The sequence below is a fragment of the Excalfactoria chinensis genome, chromosome 6 (assembly GCF_039878825.1).
Source record: "Excalfactoria chinensis isolate bCotChi1 chromosome 6, bCotChi1.hap2, whole genome shotgun sequence".
In the NCBI taxonomy this organism is placed as follows: domain Eukaryota; kingdom Metazoa; phylum Chordata; class Aves; order Galliformes; family Phasianidae; genus Excalfactoria; species Excalfactoria chinensis.
In genome coordinates, this window is record NC_092830.1 from 22332578 (window position 1) to 22343206 (window position 10629).

The following is a 10629-nucleotide window of genomic DNA, read 5'->3' on the forward strand; positions in this document are numbered from 1 at the left end:
TTAGCCCCTTAGAAAGCACACCTGGGGCAACCTGAAAGAGACTCCAGATTCAGGGCTCCCTGCAAAATTTCAGCCTTCACTTCCTTACACAAGCACGCTGCATCTGCTCTTTCACACAGCCCAAGATGTGGTGTTTCCTCATGCTGCTGTGCTCCCAGGCCACTGCCTTTTCAGCAGGATTCACATCACCCCACACTCTGAAATCAGAGGAAGGACTGCACAGGAAGCAATACAACCCTGAAAACCTCATGAACGTTGTAAGTTGTGCCATTTTCTCTGCACACATTCTTAACGTGTCTTTCACAACACCACTACCACTGTACCATCTCTAACAGGCTATGTGAGGAGGTTTAAAGAAGGGCGTGTTCCTATTGCCCATTTTCCCAACCTGCCTTTTCTAAAGTTACTGCATTAGAGTCAGAACTGCAGTGAGGGCCAGCTCTGGATGCAGTGGGGACAGACTTGATTTGTGTGCAGGACACTGACACAGCACTGGAATAAAACATGCCGGCTACTGCTCTTGTTTCAAAGGTCCAGTAACTACCCAGAAGCTGCTGGAGAGCACTGGAGATCCAGGCCACTGAATTTTACCCTCAGCAGCTGTGTCTGTGGATAGTGCACACAGTACACAATGTCAGACTGAACAATGGGCTTTCTCTGCCTGTATTTAGGGTGAACCCTAACAGATACATGACAAACACATGGCTTATAACTATTGCTCTTGCTTGCCCAATCACCTCTCTCAACATATCTTGATGTTTCCAGCTAAAGCAGGAGGGAAAGAGTGGGATCCTGTCAAGACAAAAATCCTTCCAGCATGGAGGTAGAGAGTACTCTCCTAAAAGAAAACTTGGTGTTCTATCCAAACAGGTTGAGCTGTTAAAGAGAGTGGAGGCAGAGGCTAGTTTCTAGTCTCAAAAGTAGAGAAGTTCTTCTCTTCTGTAACAACTTGCTTGCTCAGTATAGTGACACGGGAGGCTGAACTCCTCCTTCAACTTGTAGATTCTCTCAACACTAAGTAATTCAAGCCCCTTTGCTCTGACTCACCAGAACTGGCAAGACTGTAAAAATAGGTGGTACTTTGTAATAAGATCTCCACCCTACAAGGCTTACCTAACCATATTTTAATAGGAAAAGATTCATTACAGACCAAAGACATCCCTTGACACAGTCTTATATCAACACTGCTGCTCTAGAACATACCATCAAAGGCACAACATGACAACCTCTGTTGTATTTACTGTGAGAGCTGAGACAATCTCCCTTCAAGAGACAGCACCTGAACACGGGGAAAATCTGATTTCTGATGTTCCTCTCCCCAGCAACCACACACAAATATGTTTTCATTTTCAGACATGTGGGTCTAGTGAGGAACAAGCTTATGAGCTTTGTAATGCACTAAATGCTGAACAAAGCCAAGTGCTACCTACCTGTCTTGCTCTATTTCATGCAGCCATGCTCAAGGACAAGGCCCTGCTGAAACACAGTTCTGGCATCATTGCTTGGAGTCAGGTGCAACCCAAGGGCCAACCCTAAGCAGTACTTCACTTAGGCAAGCAGCTTGTCACCCAGTACAGCTCTTCTTTGTCCCATACAGGGTCAAATACCAGACCACTACTTCCCTAAGCTGATGTGAAGCATCTTTTCACAAGACCTGTAATATTTAATTTTGGACCACAGTGCCTGCAGCCATGGCCCTTACACTACATCTATGCTGCTTAGCTTGTTTGCCCTTCCAAATAGGCTGGCTTCACCAAAGCTGTTTAACATCATCATCCCTAAACTCCAAAAGCACAAAGATGCACTCAGAAAATGGGTGGAAAACACTGGATGGACAGAAAAAGCTACTCCTGGGACTGTCCTAATACAATACAGCAATTTCAGCACATTCAGCCAAGCTCTAGAGTTCAGGAACAATCTTATTTGCAGCACAGGTGATGTTTCTCATCTCATCATTGTAACCTTGAGCACACAGGTACCACTGCCACAGTAATCACTAGCTAGCCAAAACCTAAACAATATTGTGACATGTCAGGAATGCTCCAAGCATAATTACGTGCTCCTGTCCCAGCAACCACAGCTTTTGGTACTTCAATTTGAAAGATAAAGTATTGAAGAGCATTAACCACATCAACCAAAGAAAACTATTTTGCTCTCACTGTTCTTGGTATCCTTCAGCCTCCCCTACATGGCTACATGCCAATATATATCAGTCCATCCCCGAGAGAGATATGGGCAGAGCTGAGCTGACCTGCAGGAGTCTCTGTAGCATCCCTTCCCAGCAGTATAACATACAGCAGTAGAGAACAAGCCAGCAACATAATATGACATTCACCTTGCATTGGCTAGTTGCACATCCCTGAACAGAAGGAGACTTCAGACAGCTTCCACTTGTCTCTAGAGAGCAAATGCAAATTAACAAGTTCTCTTTGGCTTCCCACAGACTGAAATGATCAGATATCATGGATACCCCAGTGAAGAGTACGAAGTTAATACAGAGGATGGATACATACTTGGTGTTTTCAGAATTCCCAGTGGGAGGAACATGCAAAATACAGGTGTGGCAGTCATAGCATGTAAGAGAATTCTGTAATCCAACTCCAAGATCCCATGTATCATGCTTGCACATGTTCCACACCTTCCCATCTTAGAAGAAATAGCTAGTTCAGTTCAGAATTCAGGCCATGACCCTCCTTCATAATCTATATTCAGGTTTCAAACTTCTGTTACTTTCCCCTTCCCCCCCTATATTTCCTAGAAACATCAACAATAAAAACATAAAAACAACAAAAAGCTCACTCCTATTTTGACATCAAAATAAGGATTCTCTGCCTCATGAAGGACAGCTAATCTACAGTCAAAAAGGCAAATGTCCTATAACATTCTGTTGGTGATAAATCACAATATTGGTTGATGAGAAATATTAAGAAAAATTGAAAAACTATAATGAAAAATTGTACCTGGAATTCAAGGCCACAAATACTGGACAGTGCTGCTCTGTTTCCTCCTTATCTTTTGTTGTCTCAGTATGCTATTTTGTCTTTAATCTTTCACTTCTAGAAATTGAAGGATCTGTGGATTTTCTTTTGTTTGTTTGTGGGGGGTGGATTTTATGTGGGCACAAGCCATCTAAACTCTCAACATGAAATCATTAGGCCAAAACCAAGTCCTCCAGGCATCTTACCCCAAAATTCATGGGCAGCATTCATCAATTCCTCGAAGAAGGAATAGCTACCAAGCTTCCTGTAAATCCATACTCTGTACTGTTTTGAGTACTGATCATTTATTGCTACGTCATAAAAGCACTCTGTTTTTCAGGGCAAAAGCCAGCAGTTTTGCTGCACCATGGTACTTTTGCAGACTGTACTTACTGGATTGCTAACCTACCCAACAACAGCCTAGGCTTCATCCTTGCAGATGCCGGCTATGATGTTTGGCTGGGGAACAGCCGAGGAAACACCTGGTCTTCAAAACACAAGACTCTTAAAACCTGCCAGAAAAAGTTCTGGCAGTTCAGGTACTCTGTTGAGAAAGACTATCTGAAGAAAGCAACTTTCAGGGGACTAGCAGCTTTGGGCATCTAATACCAGGATGTAGGATCTTTACTGTTCAGGCTAGTGGTTTTCATGTAATCTGACCTAAAATGCTACAGACAACACCCAAGAACACTAGACCAGTTCCTTCTGGTTGCATGCACTTCTGGGAATGATTTGGCTGGGTGAGCTGGACTGGCCTTTCTGGAAACAGCAAAAGAAAAGAAAAGCTAGAAATATACAGACACTCCACTATTTTTGTACATATGTAGTGCTGGTTCCTCTAGAGAAAACACATCCAGAACAAGGAGGTATCTGCAACCTTGAGGTCTCCCACTTGATGTCATTACCCCAAGTGCAGACAGGAGAGAACAATGCTCATTTAAGAAATGAAATCTGATTCATAGCAATATACATTAACTGAGAGAGAAACATATTTTGTTACTGAAACACCATGGAAAGCATAACAAAATGGCAGAGCAGCAAGATTTTAGGCTACAATAAGCAATGAGCTACTTACATGTAAAAGAAATAGGTGCAGAAATAATAGAAAGAAACTGCTTACCTTCAGAAGGTCTGTAAGGTATGCAGGAATCTCTAGATAAGATGACCTCAACTCCACTAACCTTGAAATGAGGTCTGGAAAGGGGTGGATCCTGGCTCTACCCCTTCTGGTCACTCAAAATCATTGCAGGTACCTGAGCTCCCCTGTGTTGGCCCTGCCTTCCTACCAGGTGCTCAATCACCGCTTCAGGCTGTGACTCAGCATTTCCACTACAGTTACCCCTGCTAATGAAAGTACTTAAATCGGTTTCCAAAAGAATCTCAGCTTTCCTTAGGTAAGGAAAGAGGCTGTTAATATAGTCTCATTTCTTGTTTGCCATCTATGTTTTTTATGTATTTGGTCTGTGGAAGGTCTCATCACTAACTTGTTTTCTGTCTTTTGCATTTGCAGGCTTTGTAGCATTTTCTACTTATCCAGAGTTGGCAGAAAGGGTGCAGATGTTCTTTGCTTTAGGACCAGTACTCACTATCACACATGCTACTAGTCCTTTTACAACACTTGTACGTCTTCCTCAGCCAGTGATCAAGGTATGCCATTCCTCCTCCTGAAAGACCTAAATGCTTGCTCTGTCTGTGCTAGACTCACTCAATCTAGACTGAGTTTTAAGAAGGTGGTGAGTTAAGATTGAATTTAGGGTATCAAGCTGTTGATAGAGCTGGTAGGCTTCAGACTTTCCACAGTACAAAAACTACAAATCTTGATGCAATAAATTTTTGGAATTTCTTCAGAAAAACTTGCATATTGTACCATTGCTTGTTAAAATCCAATAATTTTGAGTGACATTCACAAACACCATAAATAAAAGTTGTCTGCATACTCTACTAACTTGAGCCTTAAGCTCAAGTAGAAAACTACAAATATCCCACAAAGTAAATTCATTAGACATGCAATTGCTTTATGCTTGTGAAATATTTGCCTATAAAATAGTATAGGAAATTTAAAGAGTTAAATCTATCTCATACTGTCATTTACCAACTTAGTAGTATATTCTGGGAATGACAGAGATTTTCTGTATGTCAAAATGCAAGAGTATGTGCTCTTCCTGCCCATGTTGTACCAATTATGTGAAAATACAGTGCCCAGCTCTACATCCTCTCATTTGACTACCCCTCTTTGTTAAGCATCAGAACTCAAATTACAGTTTTGTGCTCCTGTCTGGGGCAAAGAAGGCCTCCCTATATCCTATATTCTATAGCCATGACTGAAATCAATAGACCTTCCCACTTAAGTCTGCACTCTGTAAACAGATGGATAGCAACCTCCAGGACACGTGTACAAAGAGACAGGAAGAATACATGTTGTATTCTGTGGAAAAAGATGCACTTCAAATGACAATGGAAGGACAAGCAGTCTGAGCTATCTTAGTTAAGAGGCTACAGTACTAGAGAAGAGGGAGAGGCAATTTTTTGCATTATATATTCCTGCAACAAGAAAAAGATTTCCACTCTTCTGCCCTTCAGTCAATCTTGGGTTGCAAAGGAGCTCTTCGACAGAACCAACTGCTCAGAAGGCTTGCAATACAGCTGTGCACAACTCTGCCAAAATTTTGTGCCAACATCCTCTACTACATAGCTGGGGGCAGAACACAAAACCTGAATGAGGTAAGCATGTCCAAGAGCACCTTAATGCCAGTAGAGAGGAGGTAACATTGGTGGAAAGTAATTTTTCTGCTTTGCACTTTTAAAATAATGTCAACTAGGACCTCTGCTGATGATGAAATTGGCCACTTATATTCAACTCACACAAGGGAGAGAGGAAAACAGTTTTTTGTTTTGTTCTGTTTTCTTGTAAGACCTTCTGCACCTCTCATTATCTTTTTCTCTCTCACACATTTAGGAAGTCCTTCCATTAAAAGCTCTTCTACATGTAATCTCATTATGTTCGCACAAGTAGTCATTAATAACCTTCTTCCTCTAATGATTAAGCAGAACTCTACTTATAACCATCAGGGAAACCTTAAAAACTGGGAAAAGATAAATCCATGTTGACTCCATACATGCAGTTTTTCCATGCAACTAAACTACAATGTAGGAAAGACCCTTTAATAAAGATAAAACTCTATGGGTTAATTCCTATTGTACAATCACATCATCCGAGTTCACCATCAATTTTGTTTATTAATTAAAAACATCCTTTATACTAATAGGGGCTTTAACACAGCAGCATTGTGTTGCTCAGGTCCTTCTCAGCTTTATTCTGTCATCGTATTAGATCCTTGCCTTCATAACACTTCTGTTTTTTCTCCAGAGCCGAACAGATGTATACGTAGGACATTACCCAGCTGGGACATCAGTACAGAATATTATTCATTGGCATCAGGTATAACTGCTTGGTGAAATACAGACACTTACTACAGCTTTTTATGCAAGTGACAGACTATGGGGAAGTCCAGAGGCAGTTGTTTGGGGAAATTCTTCCATATCTTCTCACATAATGCACTAAGCAGCTGCCACCAGGAGAGCACTGCTTCCCACACCATTACCCAAACTGTCTCTTCACTATCAGGCCCCAAAGCACATTTTAGATACAAAGCTAATAATAGCCCTGACAGGTTCTAGGCAGGTCCACTTCCCAGTGTGAAAAATGAATACGGCCCCACATCACAACTAACAGAAGTGACTGCAGCCAAATTTGAAAAAAGAAACATCCCAGTGGTGGCAGCTGAGGAACAAGACGGAATGTTAACAAGGGCAAAGGTGACAAAGCCACTCATCCTATGGCCCATCCTCAGTACCTGGGAAAACATGCAACAGGAATAAGGGCCAGGAAGAACTCACAATCCACTGTCTGATCCTGTTCAGTCATGGGGAGGAAAATACTGCCAGCACTCTGCTTTCTCACTTAACACTTCAATTTTATCTGTCTTTGTTCAATATCTACAGTTATCCTATGTAGACCGATACCAAGCTTTTGACTATGGCCCAAGGGTAAACATGCAGAAATACAACCAGGTAAGGCAATACAGTTTCCTGAGACCATTTCACTTGGGTCCTGGAAAAGCTAAGAACATATGACCTCACATGCTGCAGAAAGAAGGAGAGAGTGATCTGAGATAATGTTTCACCTGAACCTAATACCACTAAGTGCAAGGCACAGACAGTTCCTTGTAGACAACTAATATAAGTTCATTGTTCTTTCCCTACTGATGCAGGGATGTGTCAAATGACATGCTCATTTACCTGCCATTCCCAAAAGACCAAGAGCCATATTTAAGTCCTAGGACTGGATGTGGGACAGCACCTCTCCACAAAAAATACCCAGCTCCCACCTTTAAGTAGAGCACCAGCAAGGCAAATAAATAAAAATAAATAAATAAAAGCAGCAAACAAATAAAAAGAAAAGGAAATTCATTTCTTGCCATGATTTTGGGGATGTTCTTATCTCCCCTCCTCTCCCAACCCCCCCCCCCCCCCCCCCAAAAAAAAAAAAAAAAAAAAAAAAGAAAAGAAAAAAAAAGGGAAGAAAACTTCAGAACAGCATAGTGAAGAACACTGTGGCAAACTAATGTAAGCTCTTAGAAAAAGGAGATGGACAAAACTTCATTACTCAGAAATGTTGCTGCACTCCTGCAATGCTGACAACTTGCCTGACAGGTTTTTAGTTTTAAGCTGATGTTGACTTCTAGCAATATTTTCTATGTCAGGCAGGCTATTTTAAGGCTGATATGCTATTTCACAGGCAGAAAAATCTTCCAAAGATTTATCAGACGCTTTCCATCCACTTGTGGTGTTCAAATATTGGTCTGAATTAGGTGAAGTTCTATTCCCAAGTTATGTTTAGGAAACACAAACGAAAAAACCCACCATAAACCACATGACAGAAAATGAGAAAAATAATAGCAGCACATTCAGATAATAGAGGTTAATGTCAAAGCATTCTTTGTAGTGTCTCTCATCAGCCCGTAGACTAATCCTGCATAAAGTTACTTAGCTCAGGGCTCAGAAGATCCCTGCTCTGTGTTTGGTCAGTTTCTCTGTGACAGCAGGCAAGGCAAGTAACTTCACTGGCTATTACTCCCTAGGTAGCTATGATGTATCTGTCACTGAAAGAGTGCTTGGTTTGACGCAACACAACTAAAACTGTCTCTCTCTGTGCCACATAAAAGCATGAAGAGAAAAATAAAAAAGGAAAAAAAAAAAAAAAAAAAAAAAAAAAAAAGACACATGAACAACATCTCTGCAGTTCTCTCCTGATAAACACAAACACTGCTCTTTCCGTAACCCTATCTATGATCAGAATAAGTAGGTGTCAAAGTTCAGGACAACTCTTAGCCATGCATTGCAAAAAGAGTCTAAGAATAAGATGGATCATTCCCTTCCATGATATGTAGGGATTGAGTGTAGGGAAACATACATTAAGAGAGTGGACTTGATCTCTACTATTTTCTTGTAGCGAGTACAGAAGAGAAACAGAAGTCTGCACAGAATCATTTTTCTTAACACAGTTCCTGACATAAGAGCATTCACTCAGATGCCCTCCCTTTCTTACAGACTACTCCTCCTGCATATGAGATAGAGAAGATAAGCACGCCCATTGCAGTTTGGAGTGGTGGACAAGACAAATTTGCAGATCCCAAAGACGTATCAAAACTACTTTCTCAGATTAGTAATCTCTATTACCATGAGAATTTTCCTTTCTGGGGACATCTTGATTTTGTCTGGGGCCTTGATGCAGCTGAGAAGATGTTCTGGAAAATTGCTGAACTCATCAGAAAATAGCCTTAAAGATTCATACAGGAAGTTCCTTCACCCATCAAAGCCCTCAAAGATTTGTGTTTAGTAGTAGAACATAGGTATAGGGATCGGTGTAGGGGTTTGTTTCTTTCTTGCATTGTATTCCTGGGTTTTACAGTATTTTGGTGAAGATGGGTGGGTAGGTAGGGTTAGGTATGTTAGGAAGATGAGAAACATGAGGATGACCACTGAATACACAATTTAGAAGTCAATGCAAGTTAGTTAGGAATATTTTAACAGTTACAGGGCTGATTTTGGTACAAACAAGCTTTTATCTCCCTTGTATATTAATATTATATGTTCCACTCAAGACAGAGATGTCATCATAAAAACATGAAAATTGGAAATAGTCACTTCTCTGTTTAATTATTACTGATCTCTGCTTAAATTAAATCATTATCATCTTCTTAAAGTGCTTGGCCTGTTTCTGTTTTCTCACATTTTCAAGAACAACAAGCCTGAACCAAGATTTTCTGTCATAAGGCTACCCTAGCATCTGAACATATGGTAATTTGCCTTATGTACCTGTGTCAGAGAGAAACCACTTACCACTAACCACTCATTAGAGAGATACAGATACTTTCTCTTTCCTTCGTACCCACATATCAGCAACTGTTTTGTTCACTCTCTGAGTACAAAGCATACAAACATCTCTGCAGCTATAACCTGGCATCTGAGGACTGAGGAAATGCAGCTGTATGAGGCAGCCCACGCATCAATGACTAGAGCACCCACCACAAGAAACATTCCTGACATTGTCATTAAACTTATTTCAGGATCTTCTAATTTCTCAATTCATCATGTTCATGTGTTCTGCCATTCACCTATAAATAATCCAGAAGGTGAAAAATCACACCAAGGGTTCATCAATACACCGTAACGTAGAGTAACCCAGGTACTGTGGGTGTTTCTGGGTGCAAGGTTAAGCCCAGATTCCTCAAGCAAGATTTGTGGTAAACAAAATCCATTTGATCATTATCTGGAGACTATCATCAATATAAAAACAAAATGTGTTTGTCCCATGTAACAGAGGAAACATGCACAAAGAAGATGAAACACCTCATCTAGCATCTACCACTGGGAACTGAACTTACAACATATGGAGAGATTTATAGTCCACAACTGAAAGTGGATTCTCACCCACACCACATCACCTGCCATCTCCCAGCACCCTGACCACCTCAGAGGATTCTGAACAGACCTACTCCTGCTCCTCAGGGTAGCACAGGAGACATAGCACTACCCCCTGTAAGGTTTAATGATACAAAGATGATAACAGATATTCAAAAGGTTATTTGTAAAGAAAGACTCACCGATAAGGATGCCTTCACTGGGAAATGCTGAGACAATCTCCACCAGGAAGCAATCTCCAAGAGATGCTGCCTTAGTGGTGGTCAGCCCTTCAATGAGCTCTAGAAGAGGTGGAGTCAAGTTCCACCTCTTCCAGGAGCACAGCTAAATTACTCTCACCTGTGCTCCCACAGCTGACCTGATATTTGCCTCAGCTGATTAATCAGAGGTTCAGGCTGTGATTACCAATTTTCCATACACCCCTGTACAAACATGAGCTTCAGGTCTGAAGGGCAGGGAGCAAGACCACAAACTTGAGCTCAGGTAAAAAGGAAGTGAGTGCCTTTTCCAATACACCAAAGCCCTTCACCTGTACCCTCACACTCCTTCAGAACCACACAACACACACACATGCTTCACACTGTGAACCGAATGTCATGACACTGCATAAAACACATATGAGGCAGGATAGGAAACAACAGATCACAAAACTAAACTCATTCCAGCC

At 41.3% G+C, this 10629-nt stretch overlaps 1 protein-coding gene across 1 annotated transcript; it reads left to right on the forward strand.

Annotated features, from left to right (window-relative positions):
- Positions 1–125: 125 nt before the first annotated feature.
- LOC140254068 (lipase member M-like) lies at positions 126–8816 on the forward strand. The gene is made up of 8 exons (XM_072340267.1): positions 126–257; positions 2444–2558; positions 3319–3576; positions 4489–4625; positions 5559–5699; positions 6346–6417; positions 6981–7049; positions 8589–8816. Exons 1-8 carry the CDS (start codon positions 126–128, stop codon positions 8814–8816), a joined length of 1152 nt encoding a protein of 383 aa, XP_072196368.1.
- Positions 8817–10629: the final 1813 nt, after the last annotated feature.